The 25,083-nt window shown below is 33.8% G+C and overlaps 2 protein-coding genes across 3 annotated transcripts in view; one reads left to right on the plus strand and one right to left on the minus strand.

Annotated features, from left to right (window-relative positions):
• LOC126759790 (uncharacterized protein DDB_G0284459) overlaps window positions 1-25,083 on the minus strand; it is a 504,946-nt gene that overhangs the window by 237,829 nt on the left and 242,034 nt on the right. Inside the window, exon 2 of the mRNA XM_050474902.1 lies at window positions 15,134-15,296. The gene's annotated coding sequence lies outside the window, so the exon portion shown is untranslated. The remainder of the gene's footprint in view (window positions 1-15,133; window positions 15,297-25,083) is intronic.
• LOC126759754 (LIM/homeobox protein Lhx1) overlaps window positions 5,131-25,083 on the plus strand; it is a 166,728-nt gene continuing 146,775 nt past the window's right edge. For both annotated transcript variants that reach the window (XM_050474855.1, XM_050474856.1), the window contains exon 1: window positions 5,131-7,057. In XM_050474855.1, the coding sequence (XP_050330812.1) occupies window positions 7,015-7,057 (43 nt within the window). In that variant the 5' untranslated portion in view covers window positions 5,131-7,014. The remainder of the gene's footprint in view (window positions 7,058-25,083) is intronic.

Consider the following 25,083-nt stretch of genomic DNA (forward strand, 5'->3'; position numbering starts at 1 on the left):
TGTAAACGAAATGGAAAAAATTCCCTTAAAAAAATAGATAAAAAAAAAACAAATAATTAACAAAATAACAAATAAAAAATATGGCAACTTTAATAATAAAAAATATTAAAAACGAAAGGTGAAAATTTGCTTAAAATTCAAAACAACAGAATTAAGTAAAAAAAAAACAATTCATAAAAACATTATAAAAAAAATAGATAAAAAATAAAAAAATGTAATTTGGCAACTTTCAAACTTAAAATATAAAAATCGAAATTTGAAAATTTGTTGAAAAAATTTATTACAAAAAAATATTAAATGAATAAATATGGCAACTTTAACAACCAAATACTTTGAAAACAAAAAGTAAAAAAAAATAGAACACAAAAAAGTAAAATAATATAAAAAATATGGCAATATTACACAAATTCCAAAAAAATAATAATAAAATTAAGATTAAAAGCAAATAATGAAAAATGAACAAAATAAGTAGATATATATTAAAAACATATGGCAACTTTAAAAACCATAAAAATAAAAACAAAATAAAATGAAATAAAAAAAATTTTGAAAATAAATTCAATTATTGTGTAAAACAAAAACATATGTATGTATATACATATGTATGCACGCAATTGTCCCCTCAAATCCTCACACCGCATCGTAGCGCAGCAAACCATGCCCACCACATTACCACTTGGCAACATTTAACCGTCACTATGAAGTTTTCTACGCTTGCTTCGCCAATAAACTCAGCGTTTTTTTACAATTCATTACATTTTCTTTTATTTTACTTGCCGTTGCCACCTTTTCTTATTTTTAATGCTTCTTTTTAAAAATTTGTATGCCTCTTTGATCTTTGGCTTATTACCGTGTCATGTTAAGCATTGAAAACTTGGCGAAACAAAAACTGGCGCAGCAAAAAAGACCAAAAAAAAACTGAACTTGGTAACAACAACAACACAAGCAAATATGCATATATAGTATGCATGGAGAATGGCGACAAGCGCGCCTGGACAGCGCAGCGTTGAGTTGAAGCATCCTTTAAAGATAAAAGTTGCGAGAAAACCAAAGTATGTTTGTACATGTATCTATGTATGTTATGTATATGCAGCGCCAAAAGCTCGAGCAAGTGTATTCGTGACAGTTGTCGACTTCTGCGCCAGCAATAGCTGTAACAGCGACAGCGCCAACGGCGACACAGTCAAGTTGCTGTCGCTACAATACGCTCACTCGAAAAGTCAAAGGGGCGGATATTTTTGCTTTACTTTGAATTTTGTTTTTGTTTCTGTATTTTATTATTCTTTTCGTTTTTTTTGGTTTTTTGTTTTTTGATTTGCTCGAGTTCAGTTTGTTGGGGCATAACACTGGCGTAACCAACAAAAAACAATAAAAATAAATGCAAGAAAAATATAGTTGAGAACTTCCATGTTACTCTTACACATTTATGCGACAGAGGCGGCGCATGGAATATGTTATTGAAAAGTTTATATGAATGCTATGGTGATAATTTGAATGCAGTAAAATTGTAGAAAACATTAAAATTTTTACTATATATTTTAATTAAAGTGAAGACAGTGATAGTTGCTTGTAAAAAAATTGAAATATTGGACCTACTGAAAACCATTCCATTTCGATGATTGTTGACTTGTTTGCATGTCAAACTCAAAAACCCATGTTTCATCGGCAATTATAATGCTCTCCATGAGTACGGGATAGTAATTCGCACGATTAAGCATGTTCAAGGAGACCTGTTCATACCCAAAATGTCCACCAAAATCATTCGAACGGACTCGCGAGAGATGTCGAGCTCTCTTGCCATCTCTCTAACCCTTTACCTGACGATTTTCAAGCAGCATATTCACTTTTTTAATATTTTCTTTAACGAAAAGGTCGAAGATCGTCCAGAACGAGGCAACAAGTATAAAAATCCAAAAATCTTTAATTTTTTTTTATCAAAAAATTGATACGACTAGTGCAAAAAAATGCTTCTCTGTTCAATTCGCTGTACTGTCGAAGAACTTCTACATGAAAAACTTTAAAAGCTTTTTTTTCGAAACTACATTTTCCAAATGATGTCCATGGTACTCAGAGATTATAAACGTTATCCATTTGAAATTATGTCTACAGTTTCACAGTAAATTTTGCTAGTAAACCATGCAACTTCTTTTATAAAAAACTACTTTTTTCGGTAAAATTGAACGATTTCATCAATCTATCAATCAATCAATACTAGCAAAGCTTAAGACCCAGTTTTTTATTCAGGGACAAACGAATTGATGAAAAACGTTTGTGAAAAAGTTTTTGGGAATTTCATAAGCCGGGTGATTTACACGATCTAAAAATGGTCCTTAAAATTTAAATGAAGACTTACGTCAAGTCGTCCAGAAGCAAGTAATTATGTATGCTGAACTTGTGGAAAAAGTCCGTGAAATTATTTATAAAGATAAAAATTTTATTACGAGAATGCTAGCTGAGGGATTAAATACGATAAAATCATTATTTTAAAAATTTTTAACTGAATATTTGGATAAAAAAAGGTCTGTTCCACATGAACTAAATAAAGGCAGAACAGGAAATGAGTTCTTGCTGAAAAATGTATTTATCTCATCAACAACTCCGTATTCGCCTGATTTATCAGCATCACGTGATTATATTTTATTTCTTAAACTGAAAACCAACGTGAAAGGAGCTTTTTTTTTGATGATATCTCAGCTTTGGAAGCAGTCCCAACCGAGGTACTGAAAAAGATTTCTATAAATGGCATGGATGATCGCTCTAAACGTTGTATTGAATCAAATTTTGAATAAATAGTAACTAATAATAGTGTGCATTTTATTCTGTATCCAAAAAGTTCGGTTATTTTTACGATACGTTATGGTAGAAATTGGAATATTTTCTCTCAGAATAGAATGTTAAAGATAGGACTGCTTCGGCAGAGTAAAAGAAAACGAATTTGATTTTAATGGCATAAAAAATTTACATAGAAATATACTAACCGTCACAGAACTTCGAAAGATGCTTTTAAATAACGTTGAACATTCCTAACTCCATTCACTATAGTCCACAAAAAAACTCCGAGTTGGAGAAACTTCGTGTTATAAAAAGAAATTTAACCTCTTTTACTAACTCAATAGTTCGAGTTATGAAAACTCCAAGTTTTGTTATAATAGAGTTTCTGGAATGAAAAATCTCAACTTATTTCACTTAGTGCTTTCAACAAGGGAAAAACCTGATGGAGCTTATAAAATTTCAAGATATGTTGGGATTGCCAGCACTGAAGGAAATTATTCCATAAGACAAATTTATTATGTTAATAAAAATTAATAACGACAGGTAAAAAATAATAGGAATACAATAAGATTCCTCTTTTCGATCAGATTTCATGAATAGACAGTATTAAATTATCCCTAATAAACGGACAAATTTTATTAAATTGTGTAAATAACCCCAATACAACACACAATACTCCCATTCATTTTAATTCGTGCAACACCACTGATATCTGCCTTGGAGCACTACGGAGAGTAACCAACGAACTAACCGCCACGAATGACAGTGCGCAGCGTATTTGACATTTTACCTTGGAAAATGACTATGAAAGTACCAACCGCAACAACAATATAAAAACACAAAAATAACAACAATAAAAATACACACAACAACAAAAATTACCAACTACACAGCTAACAAAAATAAGCGTATAGCAACAAAAACAACAAAAGGCGATAGTTGATAAGCCGAAGTTGAGCTTACAATAAAACACAAACACATTGAACAATAACAAAACCAACAACATAAGTAAATACAACAGCAACCAGTTGAGAAACATAAAAGCAGAGCAAAGAGAAAACAAACACAAAACACACAAAAAAAACGAAAAACAAGAAAAGGCAAAGACTTGTTGGGCAAGGAAGAAAAAGCACACAGCCAACAGCAGTCAACTACAATAACAATGGCAACAAGCCGAGAACAACAACAACAGCGGCATGTGGTAGCGCCTGTCGACAATAAGAAGCGCAAAGAGCAAAATGTCACTTTGAAAAATGCCATTGGTTCGACAAACTCCTCCGACAGGAGACAGCGCACGCACACCTACTCATATACACACACTTGCACGTGCCTGCAAACACCGTCAGGCAGTCATAAAACAAAAGTTGAAGAAAAAAACTCTTGCTGAGTGTCAGCGCGTCCTTCGTGCCGCCTTTTAATGCTTACGCTGAGCGTAACCAGTTGCTTAGCAACGCCCCCTTACCACACAAAACGCTGCTACTCACTGCAGAACGCTCTCCAAGTCACTTTGCTTTTACTACACTAACGGCGCGCAGTTGTTGTATTTGCACATTGTTGTTGCTTTTGGCTGGCGGCAACGGGGCTGTCGTTAGCACTCGCGCTCTGTGCCGGCAACACACATCCCAGAAGTGTCAGCAACAGACTCCATTGCGATTTTCGTGTGAGCGAGTGCGCAATAGTGCCCCACTCAGCATAAGACAGTGTTGCACCGCTCACACGCAGGCAGCACGCTGACAATGAGTAGCATAAGAGCGCGCAGCACTTATAATTGAGCGCTACACACCAGCAGGTACTCATTTGTGAACGCAGGGGAAATAACTGCCTGCTTTGGTGCACTCTCTCTTGCGCGCATGCTAACGAATACGCCCAATTTCCAACAAGCGAGTGAGCGCGCGTCTGTTTGCGCGAGTGCACGGCCCGTTAGGCGCTCAGAGAGTGCTTTGTTCGTACTTTTGTTGCTTTTTGGGGTGGCGCGACCTGCCAGCGTTTACATGTGCATGTGAGTGAATATGAGTGGTTGAGGAGGCTGGCAAACCGGTTGCGCGTTATTGCTCTTTGCTGGCAGCAGCAGCTGTTCGCAGGCTATTTATATGCATACAGCAGTAATACATATGTATGTATTTAGGAAAATTTCTTATTGCTTACTGGCCGCTAGTGGTTGGTGCGCTCCGCTCGCCATGCTGTTGAATTGCTAGTGCGCGCATGTGATTTTGTGTGTGTGTGTGCTACTGCCAGCGCATCGTGTCTGATTCGGTCGGTGGTCGTGGCTGTTACCGTCATCGTCGTCGTCGCCGTCGCTGCCGTTGAGTGTGCTCCGCGCGGTATAGGCTTCAGTTTCTTCTCGACGTTCGCGTTGTACGCTCGTTGGTTTGGTTTAGCGTCTGTTCAATACGGATTATTTACGTGCGCTAAACGATTTCAGTTAAACGGTACGTTCCGCCGCGCAGCAAATAGCACATATAGCGCGTTAAGCCTTTTTGGGAATATTACGCGCGCGTTTCGTGTAAAAGCAACAATAAGTGATTCGTGAATAATAGAAATTAGCGCAAATGAAATATTATTGTTTCTAAGCGAAAAGCAGCTGGTCTTGCTCACACTGTGGGTTGGCACTGTGCCAAAAAAAAAGAGCTGTCAATGTTACTGTTAGCCGCCTCTGACAGTTGACACATTATCTGCAGGTGATATCGCGCGCAATGCGCTTCAAGTGACGAAGATTGTAAAACGAATGGTGCGGAAAATTTACGAAAAAGTTTTACAGCCATTCAATAAGATTTGCAAGAAAGCTGGCCTTTGCTGTGACAGCGCGTGAACGCTAACAACTACAAAGAGCAGTCAATAGCAAATTATAGAAAAGTTATATGGTCACAGTTAAAAAATATTTAAAATTCTCAATTTCCATAAAAATTTATAACTTAAAATCGCAACTCACACAGAACAACCTTGCAGATATCAAGGCGCTTTGAATCCCATCCATCAGCAGCTGCGCGCACGCCTACAAACGCGGCGCGTCCATCACAACTGTCAAGTGCCAAAAGTGAGTTTCACACCGACAAAAGGCTCGAAGCCGTGCGAAGATAAGACAACCGCGACACCGGGAAAAATCAACACTGCATACGCAGCTACTGGCACACACGATAACAGCCTGCCTTCCTGCCTGTCTGTCAGTCCGCCTTGAGCCTTTGCTTCCGCGTCTCTATGTAGGTGCGTGTTGTAGAGCGGCGCGTGGACGAAAGTGCAAGTGTACCCATTGAAATTAACTAAAGTGCCTGTGCGCGCGTGTGTTTGTGTGTGATTGCGCGGGTTAAGGCGCTCGCAAAAAGGCCTGCAGCAACCAAAAGTCAAGTCATTATTAAACCCTTTTTCGTGTAAAAAACAGCATCCGCGGCGCCTCCTTTTGCTCACGCGCACTAATTAACACCATTAAACAAAGCCTTTGTCGTCGCCGCAGTCGCGTGTGTATGTTATTATAATTGTTGGTGTAAAGTAAACATTCGGTGTATATATGTGTATGTTTTAAGTTGCAGTAGCAGCTGTTGCTTCAACACTCCTATTTGCAATTGCCACAACAGTTGAAGTGTGTCGCCCAACCGCGGTAGTGTGGCGCCGAAAAACACAACAAAAATTACAACACACATTCATGGTCAGCGCTGTCAGCCAGTGTCGCTTAATTAGCGTATACTTGGCTCATCGCCTAAAAGTAGGCTATTAATTGCCTGCACTTGCGCGTCAACGCGCGCGCACGCCCCACGCGGCAGCATACAGCGTCGGCTGTTGTGCCAACATAATTTACAACAAATTCGCGACTTCAACAACAACAACGTGCTTGTGTGGCAAATACATTGTTTCTCAGTTATATAAGTGTGTGTGATTTTCTTTGTTCCCAAAGTGTTTCATGTGCAACGCCGTCGGCAACAACAACACAGCCACTAACTTACAGTTAACTAAGTTATAGTGTAGCTTACAGCAGCGACAGGCGTAACAACAAGAGTGACAAGTGCATTAAGCGTCAAAAACAACAACAACAGCGGCATACTAAGCGTCAGCAGTAGCTACAAACAAGTGTTTAAGTGTAGCAAGTATCGCACGGCAAATTTGCCTTGCCACAGCGGCGGCGTGTTAAGCGAAAGCTACAAAATTTTAACCGAATTATCGAAAACGCCCCTTAGGGCTGTCGCGCTGGCGTCATTTCTGGGCGACGGTTTTGCCGCGCTCGGTTCAAGAACACCATCGGTTAAGGATCTAATGGCGTTCGGATCGGTTTTACACAATAATCAACATAATATCGGTGAGTACGAGGAATTTGTTAATATTTTGTTATATGAATGGGTGTCTGATTAAGGGTCTTTAATATGAATATAAAAATAATAATAATTTAAAAATAAAAAATAGAAAATAAATAAAATGACGAATATTATGAAATATTAATTTTCGGCTATCAAAAACATTTTAAGGCAATCATTTGAACATATTTACGAAAAAAGGTTTTACTACAATTCTATTCAAAGGATCGATCTCATCTGTTGACAATTACCAAAAAAACTTTAATGCAGCTTGCTGTCAGGCAGGAAATTCAAATATACGAGGTGCACCCTTTTGTTAAGAAAACTTAAAAAAATCCATCAGCTCCACTCAGGCGGGTTTTAACACGGTAGGGTTCTTTAAATATCGAAAAACAACATGGATTTTCCAATCCTTAGATGATACAGCAAATAAACTAGCCTTTGATCAAGTTTGATTCCAGTTTTTTTTTTGTATACTTATATAGCAAATAAACTTCAAGAATCTTTTATTTAAATATCTTTCTTGAAATTTTTTTACTTATTGCTGCTATAACTTTTATGGCAGATCCTGAAAATTTGTGTCGGTAAGCTGATAAAAATCAGAGCAAACTGCTTTAAAAAAATTTTGTTATTGTTTGCAGTTTTCCAAATTCGAAAGCGCTTTAAAATAGACCTTCCACCTCAATTTAATCTCTAAATTTTTTCAGAGGTACTATCAAAATTCAAGATTAACTCTGGAGTATGTTCAGAAAATAACGGAAATTTTAAAATTTGGCGAGATGGAGATTCCAATTGTCACTTTTTTAGCTGGCATAAGTGCATAATAATGAATGAGCACTATTTTTGAAGGGGAAAAACATTAAGGTAGAGTAGAGAAATTAAAAATCCTTATCTGAAATCGTCTCATAACTCGGACATTTTCCATTTCCAAAAGTAAAGAGAACCTTAAACAGCCGTAATTTTAGAAGATAGAAGAAAATCCTGCCCTATATATGTTTCGGATTGGAGGAAACGCTGGTATAAGGCAAAAATGAATGTTTTTGAAAATGGGATTTAAAAAAAAAAAAAAGTGAAATCGCTCATAACCTGACATCCACCGTCGCAGTGTCCGGCTAAGGGACCAATATCAGGCAGGAGTGTTTGAAATGACAAAAGTTAAGTCACAAGCTTTTCTTTTCCTTTGAGCCACTGCGAACCAGACGGCAGCAGCGCAAGATAATTTGTTTTATGTGCTCAATTTACATATTGTTCTTAAAAAAATCTCCTAAAACACCAAAAATCAATAATAATTTAATAAAACAGATATAGAAATTGTACACAATTTTCTTCACAAATTATATGAAATCTTGTCCGTTTATCAAAGACAATTTAGACAAAATATTACGAAACTAGAGTCCGTATCCGATCATTTGTCATTGGAACCTATTCATTCGGCTATAGAAATTGCCTTTGAATGAAAATAGTAATGAAATAGTAAGGACTGCCCGTAATGGAGAATTTCACTGTAAATATTTCATTTTAACCTTAAATTTACGATTTATGTCCAAATCAATTTAAGAAATATTTTTTATTGCCAACATCAGAGATTCTAACCTAAATAAAAATAGTTTACGGGTTATTTTCTACCATTTTTATATATGAAATAAAGTTTCTTTTAAAAATAAAATTGAATACCTCTGGTGAGGATGATTTTCTTTCAAATATTTCACTTCCAAGCACTTACAAGAAGAAGATTTTAAAAATTACAGTGGAAAGTTATTTAAAAGTCAAGAGATATTTTGCTTTACGAATATAAATAGAAGGAGCCGACTCACTTTGGCGAATCTTAGGTAGGCTCAAAAGCAACGATTTTCTGATAGAATATATGTATAAACATACAAAACTTTACCAAATTTTCTTACCAAAAATTAAATAGACAAAAAACAATAATCAAATTGAGAAGAAACAGTGACTCACTCAAACTGAAAAACTTAAACTTCATATAAACTCTACGAATCAAAAAAAAAATAATTCATAAAAAACAAAAACAAAACTAATAATAATTATGCAACAGTAAACCTAAAGATATAAAAATTATTTAAATCTACTTCAATGACAATTATTTTACAATGATAAATTCTTCATCAAAATTAAAAAAAAAAATACAAGAAAATATGTCCCGTTATTGCAATAAATGCCACAAATAAACTTTGAGCTTGTTGTATTTGCAAACAGCAAGAACAACAAAAATAACAGCAATAAAAAATCACAACAAATTACAACGACAATATTTTGTTATAAAAACAACAACAACAAAAGTAAATAACAAAAACAACAACGTGCATTGCGAAAAAGTTTTTAAGAAAAGTTTTTCCAACTTTTGAACTTGGTCCTCCTTTACCAACATTTTGCTCCGTTCCGTTCTGCCCGCTGCATGGCGAACAGCCAGTGTGGCACAAGCATGTTTGCTGCGGTGTTTTCATGTATTTTATTGTGTTTGAGGAATTTCATTGTTTTTGTTTTAATTTTCGGCAAACAGACACACGCACCACTGTTGTGGTATAAATTTTGCTCGTTGTTTTTCCAACTTTTTCCTAAATAGTTTTGTGCGAACTTTTTTAGTCTCAAACGAAAGTTTTTGGTTAAGTAAGAAGAAACAAAAAAATGCTTGTGTCAGCAGTTGGTCGTAGGATGTTTGCTAGATTTGACATTTTATTATGATTAGTATGCATGTATTATAAATTTTGGATTATATGACGAATGTTGCGGTAAATACATAAACGCAAAAGAGGTGTAAATTTCGGATTTCATTGTGGCAGATGTTAAAATGTTGCATGGTTATTTTGAAAAGCGTGTTTAATACAATTTTTTAACATAAATTTTGTGCTCAACAGGATATAAAACCACCTGTTGGTAAACTTTGGAATCCAACAATTTGAAAAAGGTGGTAAGTTAAAGCTAAAAGTACTCGTAATTCTTTGAAATTTTAGAAAAACTAACTTAAAAAAAGTATTTATCTTTGGCTCTAAACGCAATTTTTATTTACCAAAGCTTCTGCAAAAATATTATCAAATACATCATAATCATTTTATGAATCTCCCTGTGGCGAGAAAAAGATTACTCTCTTAATTTTGATCGGCCAGCTATATGCGACAATAGTCAATCATTTCGATTATCTCGTCAAATAAAAAAGTTTTACATACAAAGACTTTATTGTGGTTGAACAGTTTGTATGGAAGCTACGTATACATAGTTATAGTGGTCCGATATCGTTTGAACAACTGAACAGCTCTTCGTAAAAGCAAAATTTCAGACCGATATCTCAAAAATTGAAGGGCTATTTCACGAATTTACAGATGCACATCGCAGGGCAAGGTTTGGTTCTGGATGTTACAAAAATTTTCAATATATTCTATGTAATAAAATGTAAAACAAAATGAAATTGGTTAAAAAAATAGTAAAACCTTCAACATTAAATAATTAAAAAATAAACAATAATAAGTTGAACATAATATATAAGGACCATGCACTGTAAAAACTAATTCTTTAAAACTAAAAATAAAAATAAAATAAATAAAAAACTAAAAAAAAATAAAAATAACTATTAATCAAAAACAAAAAATGATGAAAAAATTAAATAATAAAAAAATAAAAATTTTATTAATTAAAAAAATCAAAATTAAATAATCTCATTAAAAATAAATATACAGTAGTAAAAATTAAACATTAACAGTAGCAGTTAATTTTTTCAATTTTGTTGATCAGAGAACAAAATCAGAATTAAAAATTAAACATCAATTAGTAATTAGTAATAATAAAATAAATCATAATAATATTTTTATATATCAAAAAAATAAAGAAAATTATAATTAATAAAAAAATTTAATTAAATATATCAAATATAAATTAAATATCAAATAATTTTTTTCTAAATAATTAAAATAACAGTAATTTTTTTTTAATTTTCTTGATCAGAATTTAGCTACAATTATCACTTCATTAATTTTTTTATGAAACGATTACAAATAATTTCAACGCAACGCGAGTTATTTTCAAGTCTTGCGCCCCCCAAAAGTATTCTTTCAAGAAATTTAATGATTTCTGTCACAAATCAATGACGTAACAGCAACACTAAGCATTATTATGTAAAATGAGTATACGAATGTATCACTGCCTCAGCTGTTTTACTACCATTACAACAACAACACTGCTAAAATAGGTGTTAAATGCTGCCAACAGCATGCAGTCACGTGCATGCAACATAAAACCGCAGTGCAACGCTGCGGTGGCAACCAACAAAAAACACAACCAGTAAGCGGCAGGAGGCACAACAAATGCAGGAGACTGAGCAAGCAAGCCAGGCAGTCAGGCATCCAGTCTTCCAGGCAACAGCAGTAAAATCTCACATTTTTCACTTGAAAAATCGCAAAGGAAATCGACGAAAGGCAACAATTTCATAAGCCGAGCTAATGGCAGTGAAGGAGTTATGGGAAACAGTAGGAAGGGCCATAAAAGTGCAACAGCAAGAACAAATCGAACAAAAACACCGAAAGTAATAACAATGCAAAACGGAGGTTAAGTTGGCGGTGTTGCCACACAACACCACCTTCCATGGAAATGTGAGCACCGATTTTGCTAAGCACTGGTGTGTGTATGTGAATTTGTGTGTGTGGCAGCAAGTGGTTGCATTATGAGAAATGTGGGAAATGTGCGTGTTGATGCCACACTGCCGCATCAATTGCAGCAGCTGACGAGCAATGGCCCAATTGATGGGCCGTGACTTTGCAATTTCAACAGCACTCACGCAACAACACAGCAACAATGGTCACTTGCAATTGCTGTAATTGCTGCCACACGTAGCAAATGTGCAGCAACAAGCAAAAGGGCATTCATTGATTGTTGTTGCACCAGTAGTGCAAAATATCTATTCAGGGCATATTTCAAGTGCTTTTTGTGGCATTGTTGCAAGCGTTGCACAAGTGGCGAAGGTGGTGTGTGTTGACTCATAATTGTTGCCACATTAAACTAGTTGGCCTGCAGCAGCAGCATTGCCGCAAAACACGTTTGAGCACCTACAACATACATGCGTTGCGGTGCAGCATGCGGCAAACGGGTAGGCGGTGGTTGGGACATACAGCGTGGCAGCAGCGCGCATCAATGCACAATGCAGCAATGGCAAATCCATCCATTCTAAAATGCAAGCTGAATTTATGAGTTGTGCAGCGATGTGAGAAGTCATTTTCGTTGAAATTAATAGGCAGTCGGTGGCTTGGTCACTCCGTCAGCTGTGTTGCTGTGTTGCAAACGCAAGTGGCAGCTAAAATGCCAGTTAAGTGTTTGCGTTGACCATTTATTTTATTTTTATTTTAATAGAGGCTTCTATGGCTCGTCACAGTGGTAGCACCAGTGGCAGGTCCTCGCAGTTTTCGCTGAGCAACTCGTCAGTAAAACGCCGCTTTGCATCATGTGGCACAAATGCTGGAACGTTGAGTTGCAGATTAAACGTTCGCGAGGAGGCTTGCAACATTGTAGACGTGCTTTTGGCTGTTGCGCTGAGGGATTAGGCCAAATGTGCAACATCGTGTTGACAGCGTTTATGTGAGACGACAGCAGGCAGCAAGTTTGATGCATCTGCAGCGGCTAAACGTCAGTCGGTCAGCCGATTCGCACGTCACTGCGAATTCAATTGCACTCAATCGGAATTTTGGTTTGCGAAACGGACAGGCTGCAAATGTTGCAATGCATTTGGGATGTGATTGGGGACAGAATGTTTGTGGGTTATGTTGAACCGCAGCTTTACCGGTTTGATCGGGAATTTTGGTTTGGGATGTGGATCTGAAAATTTACGTACGGTTATTTCTCACTAAAAAACTGCTCATTTGGCGGAACCGCCGATATCGGACCACTATAGCATATAGCTGCCAAACAAATTGACTGATCAAAATCAAGTTCTTGTATGGAAAACTTTTTTATTTTACAATATATCTTTACGAATTTTTGACGGGATTATTATTCAAGTCCACCGTACAACCCACGAAAAAATTGTTCTGATCGGTTCTCTATAGCATATAGCTGCCATACAAACTTACCAATCAAAATCAAGTTCTTCACTGACCGTTCAAAATCAGAATGAAAATTCTTTTAAAGCCATTTTTACTACGAAAATTGCACATGTGAAGGATATAGCTGCTGTGCAGCCACAAGTTTGAAGTTGAATTACAAGTTAAGTCCTTAAGTATCAACCATAACCGTGAATCATTCAGAAGAAAACCTCGTTAAAGAAGCTATTGGGATTCAGGCAGGCAGATTTTGGGCCAGATTACATGATTTGCTAATGCGTTTTACTAATTGGGTAACGGACTAAACATCTATCTCAAATCCATCGAAGAATAAATAAGTAAAACTACAAAAAAAGTAGAGACATAAAACTTCGAGTGTATAAAAGTCAGCATAAAATGTGGAAGTCTAGTGAAAATCCATATTGAACAATCTCAAACTCCGATCTCTTGGATATACCCTCGGGTCACTGTGTTGAGAGGTTACCCCTCTAGATAGATATTTACTGTATTTATAAATAACATACAAATTATTTTCTTGCTAATGCCAAGTACAACGAAAAACAAAAATTTTATTAAATCCAAGCTCACAGCTGATTCTGGTTAGACAGATGTGTTTTATGTGGTTACAACAACAATAAGCTATGTCGGATTTCGTAGATATTTTTGAGTCTCCTCTATAATATGGTTTTAAGAAAAATAAAAGAAGGTGACAACCAAGACTTAAAACCAAATAACGGCACCTTAACATTTCCTAATTTTTATGATTTCATAACGAAAGTTATATGAACTAAATTCAACGGTATATATGCAAAACAGAACAACTTAAATACTCAAGCTGTTCTTCCATATGGCCATAACCAAGCCATTTTTTAGACTAAGATTTGCAGAAAAATCCATCCCGCAGAAGAGAGAATCTCCAATTTAGTTCGAAAAATTCCATTACAGTTTCTTAGAACATTTTGCAAAAATACCAATATTTGAGGTTATGAACGATTTGAAATAATTTAATTGAATTTAATAGTACCAAAATAAAATTTCAGAAAATTTAAATCGTATTGACAAAATGAAGGAAAAAATAAAAATATAGCGAAAACCATTAAAAAAAATTAAAAAAAAAATGGAAAATGCAAGAAATGATAAAACATCTGAAATACATGTATAAAATATACAATAAACATATACTATGTATGTACATACATATGTACATATATTCAAGTCGAATAATGGTAAATATAGAATTTTATATACAATTTTTTAAATAACATTTTTTGGGTGAAACAAATTTTGAATTTGAATATTTTGAGAAAAATTTCGAAAATAATTAAAAAAAATATTTTGAAAAAATTTCGAAAGCAATTTAAAGAAAATATTTTGAGAAAAAATTTGAATTTTCTTTCGAGAAAATTTAAAAACAAAAATATTTTCAGTTTGATTATTTTGAGAATAGTTTCGAAAACAATTTCGAAAAAATATTTCCAGAAAACTTTCGAAAAAAAGTTTAAAAAAAGTTGAGAAAAATGTTGAAATTTATTTCGAAATTTCGATGCAGGAATACATTCATTAATGGTAAATGTAAATTTCGAGCAGAGCAAATCATTTTGTAAAAGCATACAATTTCTTCTATACCCAATTTTCGAGTGAAATATTGTTAAAAACATTTTGATATTTTGAAATTGAATATTTTGAGAAAACTTTCGAAAACAATTTTAAAAAAATATTTTGAGAAAAGTTTCGAAAAAAGTTAGAAAAAAATTGAGAAAATATTGAAATTTATTTTGAAAAAAAATTTTGAAATTTGTGGTAAATGTAAATAAATATCGTGCAGAGAAAACAGCTTTGATAAAATATTTTATAATAATGTAGAATGTACTTATACATAAAAAAAAATAGTTTGATACTTTTAATGAATTTCAACCTATTAAAATTTAATTTTTTTTTTTGAAAATATTATCAAAAATCAAGAAATATTTAATAAAGTTATATAGGTACTATGCTCTATATATATAAAAACACGTAAAATTTTAAGTAATTGTTTTCACTCACCTACAAATCCATTAAATTGACTTGCCACTGCTACAACAACACTATAAAAAACACATTTTGCAAACCGCACTTGCAACTTGACTCGAGCTACGGACTCGATTGTGAGCAAATTATGCCCATTTCCTTTACTGATCACTACAAGAACACAACACAACACAGAACACTGAAAATAAACAAAATAATAAAAAATTAGTAACAAATGTAGAAATAGTAACAAAGCAAAATAGATGATATAAATAGAAAATAATAAGTATAAACATGATAAAACATTTGCAATAAATGCAAAACGACAAACATAACCTCAAATAACTGGGCGATGAGAATGATGCTGGTGGTTATAAATGAGGAACAAGCAGACAAAAAAAAAAAAAAAAAAAACATGAACAAGTAGCCAGAATAATAGCGCTGACTTTGGCAACCAGCATTTGAACAAGAACTTGTGAAAACAACAACAAAAAATTAAGCAACATCAACAATTTAAGCAGCAACAACAAAGCAGCAACTTTGCTGAAGCCATTGCAGCAGTTACTATATGTTGCTATGTTTGTGCTGAAGCCATTGCCACTGTTGTGCTTTGCCTGTGTTGTTGTTGTTTTAGCTGCTGTTGCACCTACTTTTCTGTGGCTGCCGCAGTTGCGGCATTATTTTTATGATTCCAATGCAATTACTACGCGAGCCAGCCGCTTGTCGGTTGGAAGCCCACTAAGCTGTTGCCGTGGTCATCGCCGCGCTGCGCATTTCCCAACCTCAATCAAAGGGGAGGCCATAAACGGAGTACGAGTAAAAGGCAGAATCCTTGTATTCGATCGCTTGGAAGAAATCACGCTTCACCAAGCGAATACTCGGCGGCAGAAGCGACTTGCGAATGCGCTGTGAAGGCTGAAGGCTGGGAAACGCGTTGCGGAGAAGTTAAACAGCTGGACATGCAGACAGTCAGTCAGTCAGCCGGTCAGCGTTGAGCGCTTGTTGCAAGTCGTAAAATCATATGGTGACTGACTTTTTGCCCGCTTTGGGGACGCGACGCGCAGACTTTGGAGGCAATTTGTATGTTTTTTGTGTTCAATTTTAGCTACTAAGCTTTTTGTTGAGTGCCTCTGGACTGCTGCACTGCTATTTCTGCCGCTGCTGCTGAACGCCTCAAATGGCAAACTGACAGCCAGTGGTCGTCCGTCAGGGTATCCACCTTCACTTCGACGACTGTCAGCAGCATAAATATGAATAGAAAAATTATTAAAGGAGGAGAGGTTGAGCAGAATTGGTTTCAGAGTGAGAGGTTTAAAAAAAAATTAATAAATTTTAAACTTATAATGAAATTAAAAAAAAAAACAATTTAAGTTTTTGGTTAGTTTTAAAATTATTATCATTATTTATATTATTAGAAATATATCTATCTAATTCGAAATCTTTAGAATGAGCATTCTTCTATCTGAAAATTCTTTAGTAAACTATTTTGTTTTATTTGTTTGATTACATTTTTGTTTAAAAAACGCAATACTATTAAATTATTATTAGTTTAAATTTTTAAATATATAATTTATATTTTTAAAATTTTATTTAATGAAATTTACATTTTTTTATTAGATTAATATTCTAAAATTATATAAAAATTCAAAAACATAAAAAAAATATTAAAATTTATAATCAAATATAAGAATTTTTTTCTTAAATTTTTTTTTCTAAAATTATTTTTTTTAATTTCAAATTTTTTTATTAATTTTTTTTTAAATCAGATAAATTTTAACAATTAAGAAATTGAAAATTTGTGTACTTAATGACCTAAGAAAATTTCTGTTATTTCTGGATCCTTATTTTTAAATTTAATTTTTTAAATTCCAATTTTTTTCATTAATATATGTTATTAAAATCATATAGAAATGCAAAAATATAAAATGCAAAATTTTGCTATTTCTTGCTATTTTTTCTACTTCTTGAATTTTTATTTTAAAAATGATTTATTAATACAAAAATTAAAAAAAAAACGGTTTAAATACCTTAAAATATATTTTTGATTATTAAAAAAAATATATATTTTAATACTTCAGAATACATTTTTGAAAATTTTGAAAAAAAATTATAATTTCCATACTTTAAATTATATTTCTGAAAAATTAAAAAAATCATAATTTTTTATTCTAAAATTTAATTCTCAAACTAAGCCACTTCTACTAGCATCTATTGACCACACTCCTACTTGCACCAACGCTCCAAACACAAAATACTCTGCAAAGTCAATAAGTTCACGGCTTACATCACCTTCTGTCTCATGTTGCAACAAACGACGGCAAATGCATTAAAATTGCCGCAATTGCGAAAACTTATAAATAATAATAAAAAAATAGTAAAGAATTTTGTGGCAAGAAGCGCTTACTTTTTGTAGTAAGTGCATTTGCCACGATCGACAGCGATTGCTGTTATTCAATTGTGCAACAAAAAGCACACAGTAGGCTGGCAACGGCCATAAGGACTCAATAGCGCAGAAGTTGTGCAACAAAGCGACCGCGCTGAGATTTTCGCAGCGCGCACGAATTTGCTGAAACGCTGCTGGAGTTTAATTGCTCGCCCGGATGATCGATGTTTTGAAGTTTGCCGATAAAATAGAAGCGCGCATCTGCGTTGATGGCCGCAATGCAATTTTTTATTAGAGTTTTTTTTTGTTGGGCAATTTTTCTGTTTTTATCTTTACTGAGTGGAAGTAAGCGAAGTTTGCTTGAGTAGGGATAACAGTAGAGTATTCTCAGCTGAGGACTTTTTGGTTTGAAAATAAATGTTTAATATAAATGTATTTTTTATCGGAAGGTAAAAATTAATAAAAATCGAAAATAAATTAATTGAAAATATTCGAAAATTCGAAGTTCAGAAAAGTTAGTAATGCACAATTTTCTTACACAATCAGAAAGTAGAGATTTCAACACAGCAAAATTCTAATACTATCGACTTCAGAAAAAAGTACAGATATTTTGACGTAAGCATTGTTGATTGAAAGTTGAACTTTAATTCTTGAAAGTAAGTATAAATAATGTAGAAAACCTTATTTTAATAATGGTAAAGAGAGCAGAGCAAATAATTTTGAAAAAGTATACAATTTCTTCTATACCCAATTTGTAGTGAAAAAAATTTTGATAAAATGTTGATATTTTGAATTTCAATATTTGGAGAAAAGTTTCGAAAACGATTTAGAAAAACTATTTTGCGAAAAATTTTGAAATTTATTTGAGAAAATTTATGCAAAAATTTTCATATTTTGAATTTGAATATTTTGAGACAAATTTCGAAAGCAATTTAGAAAAAATATTTGGAAAAAACTGTAAAATTTATTTTGAAATTTATATTGAGAAAAGTTTTGAAAAAAAAAATTTTACAAATATTCAAAATTATTTTAAATAAAAAATTTTTTTTGGGACATAAGTTAGAAAAATAGTTGAAAAAACTTTTTTTTTTAAAATATTTGGGTTAAATGAGCAAATGTTCAAACAAAATTTGCAGATCTTTTTATTACCTACAACATTGCTGTATAACGTTTTTCCACAATTTAGAAAAAATATTTTGAGTAGAGTGTTGAAATTTATTTTGAGAAAAAATTTGAAAAAAAAAATTTTTGAAATCATTCGATGCACTAATACATGCAAACTTATTTTAAACAAAAAAATGGCGTGTTTGGGACATAAAAAGACAGTTTTCCAATAATTTCGCGAAAAAAAAAAATTATTTAACTTATAGAAAAAAATCGAAAACTTAAATTTTGGAATTTTTCCCATTTTTGAGGTTATGTGAGAACGCGTTCGAACAAAATTTGCAGATCTTTTTATTATTAACTACAACTTTTTTCCATGGACCTTTCTTCCGGAAATTGTGAAAAAACGTTTTTTACGAAAACACTAAGGGGGACTTTCACTGCCCGAACAGAAATCGCCTGCAAATAATTTTTTTTAATTTTTGTTACATTGTCTTTCTTTTACAATGGGTTTTATCCTAATATTAGTTCTTTCACTTTTTACCACTCTCATAAGTTTCATTCCTGGTCTAAATGCCAAATTTGAAAATAAAAAATATATATAAAGAAATGTCAAGATTTAAGCTTAAACTTTCTTCAAATCATAATAATTTGGAATCACGACAAGCTCTCTGAATATACAACATTAAAAATCGCCTGTAAGATTTTCATTAAATTTTCGAGTGCGATCACCCCCAGCGCCTGTACTTGCAGCTTGCGATTGTCGACAATCTGGCTGCCGTGCCCACTTTTAAACTATCAATATTTACATCTGGCGAAACTGAAGTGACTGCATATCTTCCTTATATTATTCTATATGCTTAGTTTTATTGTTGTAATATCTTTTGCTGAGCTGTCAATAGCGCATGTGCTAGATAATTTATTTAGTCATAAATAAGGCAAAATGTCGTGGCCGCAGCCAGCGAGGCAGAACGCCGCAAAACAGTTGACTGTCTGCCGTTGGAGGCAGACCCTGATCGCCGCCGCAGTAGGAGCGAACTGGGCATGAGCAATACATTTTACAAGTGCCCACACACTCACACACACATGCACCCATATGTGTTTGCATTTGATTGAGTGAATGAATGAATGCATGACTAGTCAGTGATTTTACTGCGCCATATATTCAGCTTACTTGTCAACAGCGTCTTGCCGTCGCTGATGAGCGTGTAAGAGAAACGTCGCCGGGGCAAGTAGCGAAAACTGGCAGCAGCGAAAGTCAGTGACACCGACACGAACACATAACTAGCAGCGCGAACTGACAGTTTGGCAGACAATAATGAGCGGCAGTCGAAATGTTCACACCCTCAGAGCTGGCTCTTCGTGCAACAATTGATTTACAATGCGGAATCTGTCCGCTGCAGACAAGCCAAGAGACACAACAGACCAGCAGTCATTTCGTCATTTGCCCAGTCGAACGGTCTGTCAAGGTCCGGGTACTGCCGTTGCCCACAACTCAATTTTCGTTGGTCGCCAAGCTGACTGCTGATTGCTGATGGACGGCTGTCGCCGCCGGTGTTGCTGCCGCTGTCGCACTCACATACCTCGTGTTGTGTTGTTCGACACCTACAAAATGTATGACAAATGTTTTGTGCTCGGCGCATGACAGCGGCGGCAACTTTGTTGAAATATTCAAAAATTTGCTGCTAATATTGTTTTACATAAGTAGCGCTTGTTGTTGCTACTCCTTATTGCGGCTGATAATGACCTTTTTTGTTGACGACAACAATTAAGCGTCAAGTCGAAAAAAACTGAAAAAAGGTAAAAAAAAACGTGAACAACATTTTGGTGCACTCAAAATATCGAACAGATATTGCCTTCATATGTGTGCGTCATCGGCATGTAAGTGCATCTGAGCATGCGCAAATGACCGCAGCGAATGGCAATTCGTTACACATGCACTCGACATAAAGGCACGTCGTAGCGCAGCCGCACCGCTAAACGCGGCATACTACCGGCCGACCTTAGGTCGGTCTCAGGCTACTACAAAAATAGTCAGCTGTTCGATGAGAAATACATATGTACATATGTATGTATGTATATACATATGTACAAACAATCATACTAATGGCTATCGCAGTGTTTCAAAATAATTCCGATATTTATGCAGTTTGAGCAATATTAATTTTTTTTATAAAGGAATTATGCATTGAAAATTAAAATATAAATTATTATATTATTTAAAAAAATTAAAAAATTAAAAAACAAAAAAATAAAAAGTTTTTTTGTAAAAATTAATAAAAAAATAAAAATCAAAAAACATTTCATAATCTTTTAATACAATTTTTTTAGCAACTGTCCACGGGTAGGGTTGCCAAATGTAAAAAAAAATTAGTTTTATAGAAAACAGCTATAAAATATATTGCATAACTTTTCAATAACATTATATTGTCAATACTGTAAATAACAAAACTTATAAAATAAATTCAATTTAGTAAATGAAATTAATAATTTTTTAGTATTTTTTCTTTGTCAATTACCATAGTGCAAGGTTGCCAGATGTGAAAAAAAAATATTTTTATAAAAAATAACAAAAAAACAAACTAATAAAAAATTAAAAGAAAAATATACAAATAAATAAAAATATTATAAAAAAAATTATATAAATTTATAAAAAAACGCCATATACATATGTATGTACATGGTAAATTGTTTTTTTTATCACCGGGATGGGGTAGATTTGCCAGATGTAGAAAAAAAATGATTTCTTATAAAATAAATATAGAAATTTTTACAAAATAAATTTCATAATTTTTTAGTAAAATTTTTTTTTTGGACAATTATAATGCGATAGGGTAGAAAGCGTTATTGAGGGACGAAAGTTACAGAAAAGTTAGGTATAAATATATTTTAAATTTTATTTAAATTTGAGAAAAATTTTAGAAATGTGCTCATTAGTTCATTTAAAATCTTTGATTTATGAAGTTTTTGTTCAAAAATATTTTTTTTTCTAAAATTTATTAGTTTACTAAATTATAATTATAAAAATATAGAAAAAAATTAAGAAAAACGTGTTTAAATATATGGCAACTTCCTAAAACAATGTCTGCATTACATTTTTATGAAAATATTCTCTGTATTAGTTTACTGTACAGCCTGCACGCCGCACTCAAATCGTTCCCAGTTGCGATGTGGTTAATGGTTTAGTGGTTAATGTAGCCACATTGTCTCTGGTGAAGCTATTATTGGCATTGCACATATCGTCATATGCACCTCTAAAAGCACACATATGTACATATGTATGTATATAAATAAATACATGCCACTGCCGTTGTGGCATCGCGAATGCACAACGCGCATCGAAAGGTGCGGCACTAAAACCCAGCTGAAATGGTCCAGAGCACACACACGGACGTTGAATACACAAACACTTGCACGCCATATACGATTATGCACACACGCAACGCTCATACAAATGTGTGGCATGTGATTGCGCATATGTTGCACGCATCCGTGTCCAGCGCTGTGGCCGCGTGTGACCGTCAAAAAGCGTGTAAATGTTTTGCCGAAACGTTCGACATTGCACCTCAAAAATACATACAGACATATGTATATACTAAGGCTTACAAACAAGCATGCATAGAAAATATGCATCCAACTATCCGTTCAACGCGCCGGCAGTCAACCAACACTGCCGCCGCCGCCGCCGCCGCCGCCACTGCCACTGCCGCTTTTGGTCATGCAGTTGTCATTCTTCACATGTTTAGCGCTCCGCTTTGCCTCCATTCACACTGCAACACGGTATTACCATACCCCCTCTATCCCCCCATCCGACTCAGCTGTTGCCAACGCACCCAGCAAGTGCTTGCCACACTGCTGTGCACATAACAATTTGTTATTCATTTTTATTATGCGATTATTAATAGTTTTTTTTCATATTTTTTTGTTTGAGATTTTTCTTTGCGCCGCTCTCGGCTTCTTTCACTTTTATTTCATAATCCCCCATATTCATTTGTTATTTTTATTATGTTGCACAGCATTTAGTAGCCGGCTGTCTGCCGTTGCATTGTCTCCTTTGTGCTTTCTCCAACTCTTTTTTATTGCCGTCGTCCTCTTCCTTGCTCACCTTATGGCTCTTTTGGTTTACTGGAGTGTGTTGGTATATATGTATGTGTGTGTGTGTTGTTATTATTATTAATTTTTTCTTGCATTTGGTTGCAAGTGATAATGCCACCATTTGACAAGTGGCTACTAATGACAGTGTTGACACTTTCGGTCAGTGTGCATATTATGCGGCATAATAACGGTGTCAACGAGTCTGTTTTGCTCGTACTTGTGTTGACAGTTTGTTTAGTGTCATTTGTAATTTGTTTTGATTAACGGTGAATTGAAAAACATAGCAGAAAGGGAAACAAAAAATAAGTTTGTTGTAGCAAAATGGCAACTTTTATTGAATTTATAGACATTATGGCTCTAAAAACGAAAAAAATTTAGGGGGTACATGAGAGAGTGTTCTCAAGCTATCAAAATTTAGCTTTAAAACGTATAAATTAAAGTTTTTGCATCCCAACAAAGTCTGTCTTATAGAAAAGTCATCACTTCTGATCTATGTGCCGATAGAAAAATCGGCTCTGACTCAAAAAATAACTGCTTTTAACCCTTATAAAGTCTGTTATATATAAAAGTCATACTTATTTTTCTTTGTCGACAGAAGCATCAACCATGAATCATATAATTTCATATTATTATTATTATTATTATTTATAAGAGTAATATGAAATATTAAACTAACTTGAGTAAATACACACTAGCTACCAGGGCCTACGGGCATAATAAATTTTAATTTAATTAAATATCAGTTTTTGTATTTAATTTTGTATAGACTATATCGAAATAGGCTTCAATGCCGAAGATTAACCACTAAAGCACTTTACAGCGAACTTCAAGATCTTCTATAAGCAGTAAAAGTTGCTGTGACTTTTGAGGGTTGAGCCTAACCTGAAAACATACATATATGTTTGTAAGTTCAGTTCTAGTGTTGATCAGGTCTGTTACAGTTGCCTCTCAATGTTGGATGACTAAACGAGCTCTTTTATAGTTTCTCAACCAGAATTTTAGTGGAGCTGCTTCCAATATGTCGAACTTTACCAAACTTAAAAAAATGTGGTCAATGAAAATCGCCTGAACTGGTTTTATTAGCACTTAGAGAACACTAAAACTAAACCTTCACATATTTTGTATTTTCATATCTGATTAGTCAGATTTATTTGATGAGAAGCAAATCAAGAAAGTGTAGACTGGGAGAGCACAGAAGATCTCATATGGATTAGGATAGATTGAATATTCAAATACTCGCTTTTTTCGAGTACGCTCCCCTATACTAGTCCTATTAGCGTTTAAAGAAAACCGAAAATGATGTTCCAGGTTATATGAATCTTTTGGACTGGAAATTTTAGTCACATCTGTTCACTCAGGTTTATTTACAAAGAAAATCAAAAAAGTCTAGTGAGATAACACAAGAGCTCTAGTATGGATTTAAAGAGCTTGGACCGACAAGTATTTAGAATTTTCAAACAAAAAAATAAATAAATGGACTAGTAGCTGCAATTTGCGTCAGAATTTCAAAATATTTTTCTTTTAATGAAGCCTGAAAGAGAGAAATTTGATTTCTTTTTCCATTTCCCTAGAATAAATTATCAAAGATAGACCCTTTTTAGGACTCTAGACTGACTTAACCTCTTAAAATATGGACATCTTTAATTAAATGAACGGTGAAAAGAACTATAAAATGTATTAGAGACTTATCATGTTTAGAAAAAGATACAAAAAAAATGTACGTATGCCAAAAAAGTTACTAATGCATGAACTCTATATTCCATATTATAAGTATAGACTCAATAAAATAAAAAACCTTAAAGGGTACTTTTACCAAAAATGTTCAAACATACTATTTTATGACATTTATTCACGAAAAAAATAAAATAAAATAAAATAAAAAACTTTAATTATATTTTACTCAGATCTATACAACAAATTAAGTTTTAAGAAACAGAAATTACAAAAAAACACACACAAAAAACACTCGTTACCGTTACATTTTTAATGCCTTCCACTAAATTTATAAGATCGCTTCATATAGAGCAACAAAGTTTAGTGTCCATTTAAGTGCATATACATATATCATTCTTACGAAATTTATTTGCCATTAAGCCGGCGAATGAAAAATAAATCAAGCAAATAAAAGTTAGTCCATCAAAAACCCATTTCGGGCGCAAGAGACACTGCGCGGCAGCGCTTAAGCAAAACCAATGTAAAGAACAAAACTTACAAAAAAAATAAATAAAATAAAGCCAAAAAGACAGTAAATGCAGTTAAATTGTCAAATGAAGACAGACTTTAGCTTTTAGCCTACAAACGTAACGCTGATCGATAAACATAAAAAGCGTCAAATTAGCTCAACACCTGAGTATTAATGTTGTGGCACAGCCATTAGCGGCATTTCTGAGATATGCAAAAGGCA

This window comes from Bactrocera neohumeralis, chromosome 5 (assembly GCF_024586455.1).
Source record: "Bactrocera neohumeralis isolate Rockhampton chromosome 5, APGP_CSIRO_Bneo_wtdbg2-racon-allhic-juicebox.fasta_v2, whole genome shotgun sequence".
Taxonomy (NCBI): domain Eukaryota; kingdom Metazoa; phylum Arthropoda; class Insecta; order Diptera; family Tephritidae; genus Bactrocera; species Bactrocera neohumeralis.